The sequence below is a fragment of the Mercenaria mercenaria genome, chromosome 16, assembly GCF_021730395.1.
Source record: "Mercenaria mercenaria strain notata chromosome 16, MADL_Memer_1, whole genome shotgun sequence".
Lineage (NCBI taxonomy): Eukaryota > Metazoa > Mollusca > Bivalvia > Venerida > Veneridae > Mercenaria > Mercenaria mercenaria.
The window spans coordinates 6,980,533-7,000,337 of NC_069376.1; the positions used below are offsets into that span (position 1 = coordinate 6,980,533).

A 19,805-nucleotide genomic window follows, 5' to 3' on the forward strand; every position below is an offset into this window, starting at 1 on the left:
AGAAAAATAGAAATGTGAGGTACGCAGGACATAACAGAAGGGCTTGAGGATGGTGTAATTAGAAACTATCGACACATACTAGAGATATAGAAACGTAGAGGACACAAAACCTAACGGATGGTCTTGAAGATGGTTGCACTTAGAAACTATCGACACATACTAGAGATATAGAAACGTAGAGGACACAAAACCTAACGGAAGGTCTTGAGGATGGTTGCACTTAGAAACTATCGACACATACTAGAGATATAGAAACGTAGAGGACACAAAACCTAACGGAAGGTCTTGAGGATGGTTGCACTTAGAAACTATCGACACATACTAGAGATATAGAAACGTAGAGGACACAAAACCTAACGGAAGGTCTTGAGGATGGTTGCACTTAGAAACTATCGACACATACTAGAGATATAGAAACGTAGAGGACACAAAACCTAACGGAAGGTCTTGAGGATGGTTGCACTTAGAAACTATTGACATATACAAGAGATATAGAAACGTAAGGACACATAAACCTTACGGAAGTCTTGAGAGGTTGCACCTCGAAACTATTTACAAATACTAGAGATACAATGGAAAAATGTAAGTAGAGTTCTCGGAAGCACAGAGCACTAACACACGCCCTCAAGCCACGCACACCGCAAAGCTAGCCACAACAAAGAACCCTCTAGTAAAAAAATGGGCAGAAGGAAAGTTGAAAAGTAAAGTGAAAACCACGTTCCTTAATAACAATCATACTACAACGTAAACCACAATAGCGCAAACACATATGTACCAATTGAAAAGATGAACACACAAACCACACACAACTAAATAACAAAAACGAAACAAGCAACATAGAAAAAACAGTAGGGCCCCGTATTTTACTCCCAAAAACGTAAAGGACATTACAACATTACAGAAAGGTTTGATGACGGCTGCGCTTAGAAACTTTTGACATATTACTAGAAATATAGAAATTTGATGGATACAAAATCTTGACGGAAGGGCTTGAGAACGGCTGCACTTAAAACTGTTGACATTTATTAGAGATATAGAAACGTGATTTACACAAAAATCGAACAAAAAGGCTTAATGACGCTGCACTTAGAAACTGTTGACATATACTAGAAATATAGATACGTGATGGACACAAAAGCCTTACAGAAGGGCCTGAGGACGTGTGCACTTCCTAACCACAAAAGCATATCGGAATGACTTGAGGACAGATACACATAAACTTTTATTCCCATCTTACAAGTTAGAATTATCCAAATTAAGAATGACAAACCAGACGGACAAAGCAAATACTGTTATGAACTAAATGTTGTTTTACATTTCTTCATATGACTCTTATACCGTATAAATCACTCCGAAATCGAACTTTGCAGCCATGGAATATAAACATCTGTACGTGATTTCGTCAAATGGGACAAATACAATGCGAACGCACGTTTATTTCCACATTTGCGCCATTTTCTGCTTCCATACCCATAAAGTTCACGAATGTTGACGACTTCTAAAATTTTCAGTTTTATCGGATTGTATTAATTTCGGTGTTTGTTCTCAGTATCTACCTGTAAATTTTAATGGATACATATTTTGAATGAATCATCTAACAAAAGTAATCAACTTACGGTTTTTCTTTTGAAGATATTCATCTTTCGCCGCCGAATGCTGTGTATGTCCAGTCGAAGTTGCACCTGTTTCTTCTGAAATCAAAACCAAAAACAAAAAACTACTGGTAACCCAATCATTATTAATTAAAGATACTTTGATTGATACACAAGAGCAACACATCTTTATGCATGGACGGACATTTTACAGACAGACCAATACACACAACGATAGATGTTGGGTTTCCTTGTACATTTTATTTACTGTTCGAGAAAATCGGAGTTCGGTAACTTAAAGTCACACTTGGCTGAGCTACTGATATCGAAAGCTGAAATCGAGACCTTAGAAATAACCCCTGACTTTAAAACTAATCTTTCCTAATTGAGGCGACTCGCTGACTGACCGCGTCCATGGATTACATATTAATAAACCCGAGGATGGTTGACTGATTCTTTAATTTCCTCCATTCTTGAAGAACATAACATTTTGTACAAACAGAATATCACAGTTCAGCAAAATTACATAAGTAAAGCAACTAAATATTATCGTTATCTTCAAAATGCATGGTTAATTATGTGAAAACAAACCCCATTGCGAAACCCTCTAATTATGCGCATCGAAATCGTAATGGATTGACCGGGGCAATGTCTTAGCCGTATTTACTGCACTGATGTGGTAACAGATTTAATTTGTTGTTTTAACAATTTATGTTAAATAATAACTAGCGTAATTTACCTACTAGATCATTTTTGGCAGTATAAAACAGACTTGCAACCAAATTTTTACAAGTTGAGCATTATATATTTATATAGATGTGCCCTAGAAGGAACTTTTGCTATGCTTTAACTTGTATGATACTTAAATCAGTATAGTCTGTAAACAGACCGAACCACGTACCGGTGGTAAACACCCTAAAGTAGGCCAGTAGGCCGATAAAATGCGATGACTCTTTTTTGTTCTCTTTTGTTTACACATTCTCGTCTGCTACTAGGAAAGTTTACTAGTGGTTAAAATTGCAAGTACGGTTTCTAAAAAGTTATTTAACAAATTGTACTTAATTCGCTTTTTGTTCTTGAATATGTACCACTATTAATTTTGGTTTGATATAGATTACGAATGAAGCGTTTCATTAAATTGTGAAACATATATGAAGGAAACTTTCCAACAACAAAGGTCGTAAACAAGATTTCAACGTTTCAAGATCGTTTCACCATTTTCACAAAATATTCATATTTGTAAATAAATACTGTTTACAATTAGACAGAATTATACGAAACCTTCATAATGGTCCCAAGTATTAAAAATCGTGTATTTTTAACTAAAAATGATAAACTATTCTGTACAACTTTGAATCTATTGTTTGTTCAAAACGTTTTGTCCGGGCAAAAATGGCATGATTAAAACACCACTAACAAAATGGCTACAACTGTTTACCAGTGATTTTACCAGTGAGGCATATTTCTTTCATTTTAATGAACACAACTTTACACAAACATGAGCATAAAAGTAATCCGTCAAAGTTAAACAGTGGAAACGTGTGGTTAAAACACCCGTTTCTTTCAATAATATAATGAGCCGCACCATCAAAAAACAACATAGTGCATTTGCGACCAGCATGACTCCAGACCAGCCTGCGCATTTGTACTGTCTGGTCAGGATCCACAGTGTTCGCTTTCCTTATTGTTCCCTATTGCAATTATAGAGACCGTTAGCGAACAGTGTGGATCCTGACCAGACTACGCCGTTGCGCAGACTGGTCTGGATTTACAGTTGTCGCAAAAGCACCATGTTGGTTTCCTCATGGTGTGCCTCAAATAATTTTAAGATTTTATTTGTAATGGAGAAATGGTTGAGGCTATACTAAAAGTCTAAAATAATGAAGATCGACCGAGAACGTGCTGTAAAAATATCTAAAAAGATTTGCTACATTTTGTTACCAACTGAAAGTGGCAAATAGTTAACTTCTGAAATGGCTCCTTTTGCATTTTTTCCTTATCAAAAGCGAACAATGTACACTTATTGCTGTGCCATCTCTTGTAGCTCTGAAGGAGTGGTTATTAATCTATACAACGGACCATCAGCCTTAAAACTTGATACTGTGATTCCCACCACCGACCCACCCACACATAAAAATAACATTTGAAATTTATTGATTTCGATCATTGTTTATTCAAAGACTTTCTCAATGATTATGTACTAGTATGCGTCATATATACAGTTTATAATCAATTTTGTAGCAACATTTTGTGTAAATATAAAAGTTTCAAGGTTAAGACTATAATGCAAAATAGATAATTAAGAATTGTTTGCAAAAAGAAAAGGAAAATACCATACAGAAAATGTCATTGGACATTCTTTTTTAAATATTGTCTGGATCAACGACTGCATTTCTATTCCAACAGTCGCAAATCCATTTTTCATTAGCGTTGTGGCTTTGGTCTATTGCAATGTATCGGCAGACGAATTTCAATAAAGAAATTTCCCAAATTACAATTACTTCTAAGCTATAATTCTGTCTATAGTTCTGTCTAGATAAAAAATAGTGATATATAAAAATGAGACACTCTTAAAGCGTTTACATACAAAAACATGGCATAACTAATAGGTAGATTTTGCTACTTTCGAAATTCTACTAAATATCACATACTTTAATCTGTGGCTAAACAATCAACATCTTAAAAAAAACTAAACGCTATTCACATTTCTTTTATTTCATATAAACAATTTGTATGATCAATGTTCTGTTGATGCAAGATATTGAGATTTGAATGCATTAACGAGCAATAATTTCTCCTCGGATCATGTTTGAAAATAGTGTTGTTAGAGATACAAATAAAAAAATACTTTTTTACCTTGAAATTTCTTTCCAAATTCTAGTTGAGCAATCCTTTCTTTTACGGCCTTCATATTGTGCATCTCTCGTTTCTAGCATCTCTCTCACTAAGTCACATCTTCTTTAAACTTTTCAACCTCTTTTGCTACTCTTTCTCACTTCGTCAAATTCTTCTCTTACTTTGCTAACCTCGTTTGCTACATCCTTTCTTTACATTTCGTTCAAATCTTCTTTTACTTGCCATCGCTCTTTGGCTACGTCCATTTTCACCCGTCAGTAATCTTCTTTTTACTTTGCCAACCTCTTTAGCTACATCTTTCTTCACTTCGTCAAAATCTTCCTTTACTTCGCCAACCCTCCTTTTGCTACACCTTTTTCTTCCAATTCGTCCACATCTTCTTTGACTGTGCCAACCTCTTTTGCTACATCCTTTTTTCACAACGTCCATATCTTCTTTTACTTGTCTAACCTCTTTAGCCATATCTTTCCTCACTTCGTCAACAATCTTTTTTTACTTGCCAATCGCTATTTGCTACGTATTGTTGCACGAACGTCAGCATCTTCTTTTAACTTTTGGCCAACCTCTTTTGCAACAACCTTTTTTCCTTTCGTAAACATCTTCTTCACTTTGTCGACCTCTTCTGCCTTACATCTTTCTGCACCACGGGTACATTTTCTTTTTACGTTGCATACTCTTTTTCTACATCTTTTCTTTTACTTCGTCCAACATCTTCTTTTACTTTGCCAACCTCTTTGCTACATCTTTCTTTAACTTTCGTCAATACCTTCCTTTGACTTTGCCAAAATGTTGTGCTAAATCTTTCGTTCACTACATTAAAACCTCTTCCTTCACGTTATCACTTCTGTTTTAACGGGTTCCAACTTCCTTTATTACATCTGATACGTCTTTTCTTTACAAGACTATTCAGTTTCCAAGGCCCTTTTCCATGTTTTCTCCAGCTGTGTATTTCTTTTATAACTTTTCCGTCAGCCTTGAATCAAAGAACTGTTTTTTGTATTCATTAATTAGCGGTTGCAATGTGTGAACAGGATTTAGGACAGTCAGCCGATTGAGTACCTACAGTAAAATAATGACAACTTGACATGAGAAGTTATTGAAAAAGGGGTGCATATGATATGTAAAGGAACTTGGTGGCCAAGTGCGACTTATCGGGAATAGCAATGCGCGTGATGTCAGATCAAGTATACAGCGTCCGATCTTCGTACACTAAACTTATACATATTCATCAAGTTCAAATAAGTTTGCATGAAAGTTAGTAATAAATCAAGAGCAAATAACTTTCTATATGAGTAATAAAATTAGCTTCATGCCTTACATGACATCATACCAATCGACTTCATTCAATGCAAGGCAGAACATTTACAGCGCCTTATCAAATGATCATGTTGATGGATAACTTTAAAACGGTATGTAAAATGAATATTTCATTCTGTAGGATCTTTCTTCAGGTCGGGCTTGATGAATAAATGAACACCAAGAAATATTATATCGTTATACATTGTATTGAAACAAAAAAGGTTTGCCGATGCAATGAAAATCGCGAGCCAAAACATCGTTTCTTTTCGCTCGCTCCTGATTTCTCAAACATAAAAACAAATATCTAAATTATTTTTTCGCTCGCCGCCCCATATTTTGTATTCAGATATACTATCCGATAAAACAACTATCAATTGCGTGAAACAAAATTACAACTTTACAAAGGCATTGGTACTAACATACGGTACAAATAAGTACATTATAAGAGTAAGTTCGGCAGTAACAAGTTTCAATCATTAGATTATAAGAGATAGTCAGGGAGCATGGATACTATTATAAAGCATTTGAATTTTAATTTATTAACCTTTACATTAATAAGAGAAGACAACAAGTTTAGGCATTAATAGAAACAATAATAATACTAGGCAGGAAACATAGATTGAATCTTTATATTTATAAAGTGTAGTTAGTGATAAGAGAAGTCAAAGATCAAGGATATGTATCATTTCATTAATAAAAGTAGCAAACTAGCAACAGTAGTCTTTACATTAAAAGACGTAGCAGAGCAAACTACAAACATTATATTGATACATGGATAAAACTGGTTTAAAAGTAGTATGTGTGAATAGTATTTAACGCTTTTTTCTAACAGAATTTACCTCACCAAGTTCCCTAATTTCTCCACATGAGGCGGAGGACGAATAATTTTAGAGGCAACATTTTTTTATCAAATCGTGACGGAGAACATACGCCTCGTGAACTCGCGACACCCGTTGCGTAATCGAACACCGGCATTTGTCATTTGTCATTGCATTGACAAGAGTTGTCACGATAAGGTATTACTTATGAGTTGAAAACATTATTTTTACAGTTTAAGAGTAGCAGAGAGCAAGTTATTGTCATGCATAGCTTACAGCTTAGGTAGCACGGGTATTAGTCAATTTTATTGATAACAGTATAGCGACATTGTTTTGGTCATAAACATAATGAGTAAGCAGGGATCAGGTCGATAGTCAAAACATGGAACATGTTTAAAACATAAATCACGAGCAGTCATGTTCATATTCTGATAAGATTTGTAACTAGCATTGATATCAATTCATAAGATTGATTGACTATCAGCAAGAGGACATTTCTCAGTTCAGTAGTCAAGGAGCTTGATATAATTCAGTATATGACAAAGAAGTCAGAACTGGGGAGTTGAGTCACTACATTAAGAACAGGAGTAAAGCGCGTTAAGGCAATTTGCCAATAGTAAAGGGTCCCCCCCCCCCCCCCCCATGGGTAACAAGCTCAATAGTGATGACCATGCTAGTAAGCATTGTGGTAATCATTACATTGATAATTTTGGTCCAACGAGCATTGGTATCGAGTATCGATAAGAGTAGTCACTGACCATAAGTTTATCATTGTTTCTGGGGGCAGGGTAATGGGTTAATATAACATAGCTTTGATCGGAGGCAGTAATCGGCTCGAGTGGATTTTGCAAGATTGGATCTCAGGTGGCGCGCAAGCGCCGAGAGTGATCCGACTATGCAAAATCCACAAGACCGAATACAAAGTCCCAGATGTACTACTGTTTAAATGACCCTTTTATATAGACCTTTACCACTTTAACTTTGTTTTTTTTTTTTCCTTGAACGCGAAATCATATATCCATGTTTTAATTGATATAAATGGAACATAGTGAAGTTTTTATGTCGCTTTTTACAGAAATGGTACGTCATGCATATTAGAATAATAAGTCCGGAGCATACTATACAGAAGGTTACAATACGGAAATTAAAAGGTAGCAATACGGAATTGTTGTCGTCTGTTCAATTTATTTTTTAATTCAGATTTTTTTACAGAATTATATAGGCATAAAATAAAATCATTACCGTGATACAGGGAGTCCAGTTACTATCACAACATTAAAAAAGAATGATGCAGCTAGCATTTGATTTAGTAATGTATTGATTTTTAGTAAATGTATTGATTAAAGTAGCGGCCGTGGGTATAAATTCTTACATTTATCAGGTAGATAGAATGTTAGGATCTCATTACATAATGAGAGTAGTACTCAATCTGCATATTTATTACTCCATGATATTTATAACGATTCAGGAGCAATGGTTTTCAATTCATTTTTGATAACAGTGAACACTGGTATTAATTATTATATTGATCATGGTAGCTACTACTACTGATCATAAACAGAAACATCTAAACAGGTATAAGCGCTAACCAAATATATCAGGAAGTAATGGGTCTTATTCAACATCGATTGGTGCAGTTAGCGAGCATGTGTATTATTCATTACATTGATAAGGGTTGTCAGGGAGCATGTCGTATTGAAAAATAGTGTAGTAATCAGCGAACCATATTATAATGATTAGACTATTTCGGGAAAATGTGTAATTCATAATTGTATTGTCAGTATGGGTATCATCAAATTGAGAATTGGTATACAGTTATAACATTGGTAAGACTACCCAAGAGCATGGTTTTTATCAAAACATTGACAGTTCGATAACGGGCCATGGTCTTTTTATGATGAAATAAAAGGATTAGGTAGCAGCATGTCCATAGACATCGCATTAATAAGAGTATTCAGGATAAATGTATATGTCCCTGGCATTGATAAGATAGTAAGCGTCATTGGAAATCTCAATTTAAGTCAGGGAGCCATATTGGTAATACTCGTTACATGCTTATTGTTAACTGTGAAGATTAATCGTATTCATTCCTTGATAAGAGTAGTCAGAGGAGCAATCAGTATTCTCAATTTCATATTACATGAAAGGTTTTTTTTCAACTCACTTAACATAAGAACGTAAACACTCAGTTTGTAATAGTCTTCAGGGAGCATCAGTCGTTATCAGAAACTGGGCCAGCAAGCAATACATTGATAATTAACTGTCAGGATCACAGATAGTAGGCATGACAATTGGATAAAGATTAGTCAGAGATCCGCCTCGATAGCGTATGGGTAGAGCGTCCGCCTCAAGTGCGGGAGGTCTGTTTCGATTCCGTCGCGTCATACCAAAGACGTAAAAATGTACTGGAGTGGCCTTCCTCACTCGCTTGGCGTTCAGCATTAAGAGGGTATGCTAGGACTGGTCCAGGCCCGTTGTTAGTATAATGTGACTGGTTGAGTATCCTACGGTGTGTTATTCCAGTGAGGCAGCACTATAAGAGGCATTGTGCTCACTGCTACAAGTAGACACCGTCGTTTATATGACTGAACAATTGTTGACAAAGACGTTAAACCCGAACACAGGAGATGTCAGGGATAATAGGAAAAACAGTCACAATGATACAAACAGTCACTGAGCATTGGTTGTTATCATTTCATTGATAATTTTAGTTTGCTAAAATTGGTATTAGAAATTATATTGATTGACATGGGTATTTATCATTAAATTAATTCGAGCAGGTACCAAGTATTTGCGTAAATTATAGCAATGATAAGAGTAGTAAGGGAGCAAGAATATTAGTTACTAGTATTACAAATCTCTAATAAGGTTGTCAAGAATCGTAGGTATTAACCATTACATTGGTAGGTGGAGTCAAGGGTCATAGGTTTAAATTATAACACTGATAAGAGTAGTGAAGGAGCATAGGTATAAAATCATTATACTGATAGCAATAGTTAGCAAGCATGGATATTTGTCATTACACTGATAGGAGCGGTCAGCGAGTATGAGTTTTCATTGTTACATTAAGAACAGTCAGCAGGCATAGGCATTAGTAATTACACAAATAACAAGAAATGTCGGTAAGACAGTAAGACAGCGCGCTCCACCACTCGGCGGTTTGATTGTAAAATAAATATACGTCTCAATCAGAGATCTCTACTTTAAAAGGAAGATACATCAAGGCGCATAGTTCTATCAAGAACACAAATTAGACTTATTGGGAGTGTTACCACACATGCAGATGACGATGGTTAAAATATATTTTGAGTTTCAAAAAATCATTATCTTGTATAGTACCAAAGTTATGTCCAAAAAACGAAGTTTGTTAAAAACAAATGTATGAAAGGGGCATAATGTGCTCAAAAATACAAATCAAAGTAATGAGGATTGTTAGAACACATGCAGATGATGATGATAAAGATGCATTTTAATAGAATGGTAAGCGATCATTGGGGCATGTCGTCAGCGAGTATGGAATTTAATAATGGTATGACCTTTATAAGAATAGTCAGCGATCATGGGTTCAAACAAATACACTTAAACCATGGTATGAATCATAAACTTGATTAGAATTGTCACCTTTCACCTAAGAGTAACCAGAGCGATTAACCATTACCATGTTAAATTAGATTTTGGAATGTTTTCTGTAATACATTGTCTCACCTGTTCGATTTCCGTCCATTTTAAATTGAATGTTTTCACGTCGATTCCAGTTGTTGTCGATATATGTGCAACCTGTAAATGTAAATTTTACAAATTGTGATAATGGAAAGAATAATTATGTTATCTTTACAGAGGAATATTTATAGTAACTTGTTTAGCTTTATTTATGTGCAATTTTCTTTATAGTTACGTTGTCGTTAATTGCTATACTTTGATAAGACAATAGTCACTGCATTAAAGTTGATCTATATTTAAGCATGGTATAAATATAATTATTATATCAATGTGCTTTCACCTCATTTCTAAAATGTTTCAGTCTTAACACATCCGCTTCTATACTTGTATCTGTTGCCTGCAGCGGGTCATTCCATTTAAATTTTGTGTTCAATCCACAAGTTTTCAGATTTCTCAGCAGACATATTATAAGCGTGATGTCAAAGTCGGCTGTCGATGGAAGTTTTCCACCTGCAGGTGGATACAGTAGATCATACTGGACTTGTGTAATTGTGTTCTGTCTCTTGAGAAGTGTAATTTTCGGTCTTTCTGTATTCAAGCATGCACTTAGAGAGATGTTCTGGACGTGGAGATTCTGGTCGAGAATATTTCTTAATATTAGAAGTCCGCCATCTATGATAAGCGTTTGTAGACGGAAAAGGTGAACACGGTTATTGGCATCAGCAGCTGCCATTTTCTTTCCATTTAACTTTGTGGTTAATCCATATCTATAAAAGATAATTTGTAATTTGATATTGTTTTGGCAATAAATTAAATGCTTTATTTATGAAATGATTCATAGCAAAACCATGTTTTAACAGTGTTTATCTTAGGTAAGTGAGTGTTTGCGCAATTGTGGTTTACGTTTAGGTGTGGCTGTTGTTAAGGAGCGCGGCTTTCCTTTTGCTTATAAGTCCTTGTTCAACTTTTACCCTTTTTTTACCTTATGGTTTCCTCCCCCTGCCCCCTGCCCCATTTTGCCCCTTACCATTTCCTTCTCCTCCTATATTTAGCAAAAATTCCTTGTTGGATGTTTGAAGCAATCCGTCTGAAATAGGTTTGCCATTACAGCTTCTTTTTGTTGTGGGCCTACGTGGCTCTGGGACTTTGTTTTTGGTGCTTTGTGCTTCCAGAGGGTCTGCCCTTACGTATTATCTTTTAAAAACTATTTCTTTCTCCAGATAAACAAAAAAAAAGAAAATCAAACTCATTATATAAGTTACTGTACCAATACCGCTCTATACACACGATTATTTTACTATATCTGACCATTATCTAACTACACATGTATAGCTGCCATTCTTAAAATAACGCATACATTGCAGTTGGCTATGAAATTCAAAAGTTTCGTAAAACTGCAACGTTTTACAGAAATTGAAGTTGCAATAAAACATCTGAAGGGATACGTATGACTTTCAGCCAACACCCCAAAGTACCAGTAGAATAAAAATCAAAGAACCAGCCAAAAGTAATAACAGAAATTCAATCAAATCTTCAACCGTTAGAAAGTAGTAAAGTCCTCTTTGTACACCCCTAAACAGCGATAGAAATGTATCGCAAAAATACATCTTGCGTTTTAAGCTGAAAATAGACAACGTAATAATAATAATAATAATAATAATAAAATATTTTTCATTTATTTTTCATACCCATAATTCTTATAGTGTTTGTTTAGATTTTTTTGCCATAAAAGACATGTATTGCAGTCATACCCAGAATTGTGCAAATTCACCATTCTACTAAAAATGAAGTCAAATTTCCTAAAGTTTTTCTTCATGTTTCGGTATTACCAGAAAATTTGGAAATAATTATCATATCATAAAGACAAAGTTTATTGCTATATTGTTCATTGCAATTAACGAAATAATTTCTCGTGTAAACGAGATATGAAGTCGGCATGTAAAGATTTCATAGTTATGTGACAGGGTTATACGGATAATTTTCTTGTAATGACAGAATGTCTCGTAATTATGATATAATAACTACTTTTTATAATAACAATACAAATTCTTGTAATTACGAAATATTTTATCGTAAAAACGAGAATGAAGCCGCCATAATGATAATGATATTTCGCAATAACTGAATAAGACATTTTTTCCGAAAATAAATCTCTATCTATTGTAGAGATTGATGTAAAAATTCCATTTCCTGTTTTGCAAAATACCAGATATTAAACTAAAAATGGTATCTAAATAGCATTCGTATTCATTTTATTCATGTCTGTTATTTATACAGTTACTGTACAGAATAGTTATTTAAGAAATGATATATTCCAAATTGAATAAACTCATGTTTGAAGTTTAGATGAAAAGGAATTATATCACGAGGAGGTGTCAAAACGTCAAACAATGATTTTATTCACACGAAAATCACTTTTTGAGATATATAATTTCGATCCAAACATGTTATGTAAGATAATTATGTACATCCTTGTCGATATCCATTTTTCCATCGCGGCACTATGCCGTGTAACGCCATGACGAAACAATTGTTACGTCAGAAAAAATGAATTGTTGAATAACACAATTTTCAGACTTCTTTGTTAAATAGGAAAACAAATCGGGTCGTGTTAGAATAATATTAACTCTTATGTTCTATTCCTGTTATATATGTGTCAATTATTCCCAATAATCATTCATGCATGACAAGAAAGAAACTACATGAGTGTCTTTTCACATTGAATCTATTAAACGAGTTGAACAAAACAATAAAATGCGAACCTCTGCCAAGCATTTTATCAATTTTCTCTTTATCTTTTTTTCAACGAGTTAAATATATTCAATCTGGAAAGTCACTAATATATGTAATATTCTTTTTATAATATTTTATCTTTTCCTATCGAAACATCAGAAATTCTACTTTTTTTAACTATTAAAAATGCTATACTTTAACGTTAACCGTGATCATTATGATATCTAGCATTCCATCTTTCATGTCTATTCGTATATTTTGGTTTATACATGAAATATCTTAACCGGTCACACAGGTATACATACATCGGCGCGTGACATATCTATAGCTGACCCGATCGAATGGGCATTGGTCAAACATACATTTAGAAAAAGGCTAATAATAACTATGTCCTCATGTCTAGACGGTTAAAGGTCACATAGTTGTTATAAAAGGATCTGCTGTATGAAATACAGAGAGAGGCTCGCGTGAGATTATTTCTGCACATTTTAGTTAACAGTCATATTACATTATAAAAACTGACAGTGTGTTTGTTGTTTTCAATCTCTTCTCGTTTCACATACATATGAGTTCTTGATTACCCACCAAAGACACAACGCGAAGGGACACTATTTTTTATCGATTACGTAACACGACTGTAAGCTAACAAAACCGGTTAATTTGACAAATGTTTCCTACACTTGAAATCACGTCGGCGTCAAAGATTTATTACACTTTCCTAAACTTCAGCCCTCGTGTTTGCAGTTTGCAACACGATTGACCACCAAACACCGTTACACAGACTCGAAACATCATTTTGGAGTCACAGACAAAACACTTGCATGGATTTCATCATATCTTTGTGACCATTATCAAACTGAGTGAGTTGGTGAGTTGTCGACGACTATGTGTACCCCAGGGATCAATGCTTTGTCCAAAGAACTTTATTATGTACACTAAACCCGTGGGTGCCATATGCAGACATCATGGACTTATTTATCATTTCTACGTCGATGACTCTCAATTATACCTATCCTTTAAGCCGATAGAGGCGAGAGCTAGAAGTGAGGCTTTGCGCCGCATTGAGAGTTGTTTGTCTGAAATTGTCTCGTGGATGCATTGCAATATGCTGAAGCTCAATAATGACAGAACGAAGGTAATGCTATTCACATCAAAGCATTACTAGATGATAATTTATAAATTGGTTCAGTAGTTTAAAGAAAATCGCCCTCCTAGAGCAGTCTATTTGTAGCTCTAACGGCAATGTTTTTGAAGTCCGAACTATACTGAAGTTTCTTTTAGCGTGTAGGTCTGTGTGACGTACAGCTTCTAGGTCATTCGTGTTTTCTTGTAGCAGGAAGCAAGATGCCCAGGTTTATAGTGCTGTCTAAATTGAATATCTCGCCGTAGACTCGTGACATATTATCCTATGATATCGCACAAAATCACGTTATATTGACACCGGGCTAATAAGTCTAAAAACTAACCTTTGAATGTTCAGGAAGCTTTTGCATCATTTTTAGCTTACCTGAGCAATGCTCAGGTGAGTTTTTCTGATCGCTCGTATCCCGCGTCCGTAGTATATCGTCTGTATGTCAACATTTAGATTGTGTATGCGACAGAGGCTGTAGTTTTCAACTGATATTCATGAAATTTTGTCAGAATGATTACCTTGATAAAATCTAGGCCTATTATGAAAATGGATCATCTGGGGTCAAAAATTAGATCAAATCAAAGAAAATCTTTGTGTATGCGATAGAGGCTGTATTTTTGATTGATTTTGATCAAAATGGGTCATCTGAGATCAAAAACTTGGTCATCAGGTCAAATCAAAGAAATACCTTGTGTATGCGACAGAGGCTGTATTTTTCAACTGATCTTCATGAAATTTGGTTGGAATGATTGCCTTGATTAAATCTAGTTAGAATACGGCTCATCTGAGGTAAAAACTAGGTCAAGTTATAGAAAAATCTTGTTTATGCGATAGAGATTTTACAATTGATTTTCATGAAATGTGGTCAGACTGATTGCCTTGATAAAATCTAGGTCGAGTGTGAATATGGGTCATCTGGGGTCAAAAAGTAGGTTACTAGCCTAAGGTCAAATCAAAGAAAAATATTGTGTATGCGATAGAGGCTGCATTTTTCAATTGATCTTCATGCAGCTTTGGCAGAAATACTGTCTTTGTAAAATCTAGGTCAAGATTGAAAACGGGCCAACTGGGTTAAAAACTAGGTCACTAGTTCAATTCAAAGAAAACCCTTGTGTATGCGACAGAGGCTGTATTTTTTATTTGACCTTCATAAAACTAAGTCAGAATTATTGCATTGGTGAAACCTAGGTCGAGTTTGAATTAAAACTGGGACGATTACTCGGTTAATCGGATCCGATTCGATTACTAGGTGAAACCGGTTTCGATTTTACAAAACCGCTAATCGGTCTTAAACAATAAACATCACGAATCGTACTTGATCTTTATATATTTCTTTGACCAGCACATTGACCCGCAGTGAGTATATTTCCGCTAAAACATGTCAATCAACATAATTAATAGTCTCGGATTCGCTTGTTGTGATATATCTAAAATAAAACACACCCATATATATTATTATTTTTCAAACTGCTTACAAACGATGAAGTCCGTAAGTTCCTAATGAAGTTAGCTGCTGGAATTACCTTGATTCCGTCATCAGAAAGAAAAAGATCATTTTCAATATGGCGGCCGATTAACCGGTTCAGTTCGATTTCATACAAATGATTAACCGGTTTCAAAATTTTGAAATCGTCACGGGCCTAGTTTGAATATGGATCATCTGGGCTCAAAAACTAGGTCACTAGGTTAAATCAAAGAAAAAACTTGTGTATGTGATAGAGACTGTATTTTTTAATTGGTCTTCATGGAATTTGGTCAGAACAATTGCCTTGAACAAATCTATTTGAATTAAAATATGAGTCATCTGGGGCTAAAAGGTAGGTGCCTAGGTGAAATCAAAGAGAAACCTTGAGTATGCATAGAGGCTGTATTTTTTAATTGATCGTCATGAAATTTGGTCAGAACGAGTCTTGATAAAATCTAGGTCAAGTCTGAATATGGGTCATTCTTCCTCTAGGCTACCGAGGCGGTCAGATAGCAAAGCCATTACACGGGCGTTCTTCAAATAGGCTACCGAGGCTGTAAGAGAACAAAGCCATGACCCGGGCGTTCTTCCACTAGGCTACCGAGGCGGTCTGGGAGCAAAACCATGGCACGGGCGTTCTTCTACTATGATACCGAAACTGCCAAGGAGCAAATCCATGATCCGAGGGCTCTTCCCTTAGGCTAATATGTGGTCAGGAAGCAAAGCCCTGACCCGAGCATTCTTCCTTTAGGCTAATTAGGCGGTCGTACTCTCAGAGTAAAGCCCTGGCCCGATGTTCTTCCATTGGGCTAATTAGGCGGTCAGGGAGCAAAGCAATTGACTTAAGCGTTCTTCCACTCGGCTACCGAGGCGGTCAGGGAGCAAATTCATGACCTGGGCGTTCTTCCCTTAGGCTAATAGGTTGTCCTTTAGCAATGCCATGACCCGTGCATTCTTCAACTATGCTATTGAGCCGATCAGAGAGCTAATCCATGACCCGGCCTTCTTCCACTAAGACACCAAGGCGGTCAGAAGACAGAGCCATGACCCAGGCGTTCTTACGCTAAGATATCAACGCAGCCAGAGAACAAACCCATGACTCGGACGTTCTTGCATTATGCTACCGAAGCGGTCAGAGGGCTACGCCATGACCCGGACGTTCTTCCAGTAGGTTCATGAAGTGGTCAGGAAGCAAACCCACGATTTATGATATTGAAAGAATATCATGTTTATTGGTATCCCACATGTTATCTCCGGTTTTTCCATATCTGTTATAAAGATCCAAAAATATTGTCAGTTATAACAATGCCTTGCGCCTCAACATTGTGTCAAATGACACGAACTCTATGATATCGCTATTCAGATTACAAAACTGATATACTATAGAAGCGTTTATGTTAGTAGAATCTGTTTTATTTTGACATATGTTTTTTCTTTACGCTTTAGTCTTCATGCTACAGGTATTTTTGAAATGACTTATTGCATGTGATATACTATGGTGGATGATTGAGAACATCGTGCGAAATTGAAACAATGATACATTTGTCATGGAGCACACGCGTCAGTACGATATATTTGTTAATGGCACGCGCTCCGGTACGAAACAAAATGTTTCGTTCAGTCACGTTCTATGTTTCGTTATGTCATGATGTTAGTTTCGTTTTGACAAAACAGTACGCAGTTTGCTATAAGAAAGCAAGTGTTTAACGATCAATTGAACAATTAATGTTAATATACCCTTTTCACTCACTAGTGCTGCAATGTTTTTATTGATAACCTAATAACAAATTATTAAATATTCCATATTGGAGTCAGTTATCGGCCAAACCATTAAGCCTTTTGCCTTTTTTTGTCCTTGTCCTCGTTCAAATTTTAAGTCGTCTATGAGCACTTAAGCATCGTTCGAAATAATTGAATCAAGCAGGCAAACAAAGAATCAGCTGGACAATTGCATTGATATTGGGAAAATAGTTCACATCACACAGCTCAAGCCCCTTTTAGGAGAGACATGGAACTTTTATTGTTACTATTTATGTGTTTGCACTTTACTACAAATACACTTTCTATTGGTAAGAAAAAAAGACGTAATTGAAGTTGTTTTCATTGTTTTCCATTTCATAGTCATAATTTCTTGGTGGCATATAGGTACCATTTTAATACATATTTCAGTTGTTTCGGAAAATAAAACCTAAGATGCTGTATAATGAGTCTAGAAAGGGAGAAATGATTCACCTTGATTCACCTTGATGTGATAAATTACTGTAAATTCACCTTGATTCACCTTGATTCACCTTGATGTGATAAATTACTGTAAATTAACTTTTTTGTTTGTGGAACTATATACAGGTCTACCTAAAAAGTTGAAACGTTTTAGTTTTTGTGATACGTTTTATGTAATACCGACATACTTCTTACGTTATATATGAATATCAATTAACTGCGAATGCAAAATTACAAAAAAAAAATGTTTTCTAACACGTTATAAAAAGCATTTTCTAACCCAGCCTGTTTAAAAACACCACAAAATAATTTCCACTGCATAAGAATTGTATGTAATTGAAAAAATAATTGTAAAGATATATTTATATGCTTTTGCTCTTTAACTGAATTAATGCTTGAATGTGTATTTTTGTGACCTGTTTTGTACTTAAGTTGAATTGATGTTTAAATGTGTAATTCAGCAGGATTTTTACATGTTTACTCTTTTACTGAACTGATACTGGAATATAAAATTCGACCGGCATGTTAACGTCTTTGCTCATTTATGAAATTACTGCTGGAATGTGTAACTCTGCCATCGCTGTATTTTTTTATTTTAGTTGATATTTGAATGTGTATTTCGGTCAGCTTGTTGGCGTCTTTGATCTTTATTTGATTTAATGCTTGTATTTTGTATGATAAATAGGTAACAGTGCAACCAGTCATTATACTTTCACATTCACTATATTGCTGCAGTAGCGTATAATTGCGCGCGCGCGTGTGTGTGTGCGTGAGAGAGAGAGAGAGAGAGAGATGGAGGTTACAGAACTTCGATCATCGGTGGATTTAAATAATTTCTTGTATAATTATATAATAATTTTGACTTTAATACTGAGTTATTTTCGAGGGTTTATCCAGATTTTTGCAAACATTGCTATTTGCATAATATCAAAATTATGAAAAAAATATTTGACTAAAGTGGGCATACATATAACATCTTGTAAAATTAATGGCACAGTTTGAAGACAATACCGCTTATAAAGTAATGTTTACAATAATCAGACCATGTCAGCTCATTCATTTCTATAGAATACTAGTAAGTTAGGAGTTTATCCTTCGTGTAAGTTAGTTTTTATCCATTCCCCATTCAAACTGAGCTCGGTTTTATCAACTAGAAGTTATGTTTTTATCCATTTTCTCGCTGTACATTTGAATATGTATTGTGTCAACATGTAGTGGGTTAACAACATAGTGTAAATGGGCCTATAAAGCAGTATATTTTTGCTTTCAAACGACAAAATAGTCGAGGCATCAAAACCAAATAAGTATTTTTAAAGATTTTTTGTAAAAGTTTTCATAGAAAAAATTGCATTGTTCGTCGTTTTACCACATAAAAACACAAGGGCTGATATATTTAACATGATACATTTTGAAATAAATATACACTTGATCAATGGAGATAAATATAACAATCGAAACATTCCTTTATACATCGTAATTACACAGAAAACAAAGTTGTATCGGCTTCACATCCGCCATGTTGGCATTGAGTTAGGGTCGCTGAACAGAGTTAAGATTATCCGGGTACATAGTGTGAATATGGAGTTTCATTCTTATGAAGACACTCTAATAAAAAAGGCAGTACGATGGTTTGAAGTTTCATTTCAAAGTGAACAGTCCAATATTACAGGGAGTATGATACATTTGAGAGAAACATTTGAACAGTTTAGAGTTTAATTTTTAATACCAACAATGGACGCAGTACAATAGTTAGGAGATTCATTTAAAAGTCAATAGTCCAACAATAGATGCAGTACAATAGTTAGGAGACACATTTTAATGTCAACAGTCAAACAATGGACGCAGTACAATAGTTAAGAGATTCATTTTAATGTCAACAGTCATACAATGGATGCAGTACAATAGTTAGGAGACACATTTTAATGTCAACAGTCCAACAATGGACGCAAAACAATAGTTAGGAGATTCATTTTAATGTCAACAGTTCAACAATGTATGCAGTACAATAGTTAGGAGACACATATTAATGT

General features: G+C 35.1%; 2 protein-coding genes across 2 annotated transcripts in view; both read right to left on the reverse strand.

Annotated features, from left to right (window-relative positions):
* The window catches only part of LOC128546185 (uncharacterized), a 113,822-nt gene extending 109,310 nt beyond the window's left edge, over window positions 1-4,512 (reverse strand). The window contains exons 1-2 of the mRNA XM_053527480.1: window positions 4,449-4,512; window positions 1,617-1,691 (exon numbers count right to left, since the gene is read on the reverse strand). Coding sequence (XP_053383455.1) covers window positions 1,617-1,691; window positions 4,449-4,512 — 139 coding nt within the window. The remainder of the gene's footprint in view (window positions 1-1,616; window positions 1,692-4,448) is intronic.
* Window positions 4,513-10,174: 5,662 nt separating this feature from the next.
* Window positions 10,175-11,004, reverse strand: LOC128549442 (uncharacterized). Its single transcript, XM_053526088.1, has 2 exons — window positions 10,566-11,004; window positions 10,175-10,342 (listed from the first exon to the last, which is right to left on the reverse strand). Exons 1-2 carry the CDS (start codon window positions 10,956-10,958, stop codon window positions 10,220-10,222), a joined length of 516 nt encoding a protein of 171 aa, XP_053382063.1. The 5' UTR covers window positions 10,959-11,004; the 3' UTR covers window positions 10,175-10,219.
* Window positions 11,005-19,805: the final 8,801 nt, after the last annotated feature.

Bases quoted from the DNA above. Each gene is read 5' to 3' on its own strand.
- LOC128549442 (XM_053526088.1), bottom strand. From the start codon at position 10,958: ATGGCAGCTGCTGATGCCAATAACCGTGTTCACCTTTTCCGTCTACAA. The intron at 10,343-10,565 runs GTGAAAGCACAT...TTACATTTACAG, and splicing joins TGAAACATTTTAGAAATGAG to GTTGCACATATATCGACAAC.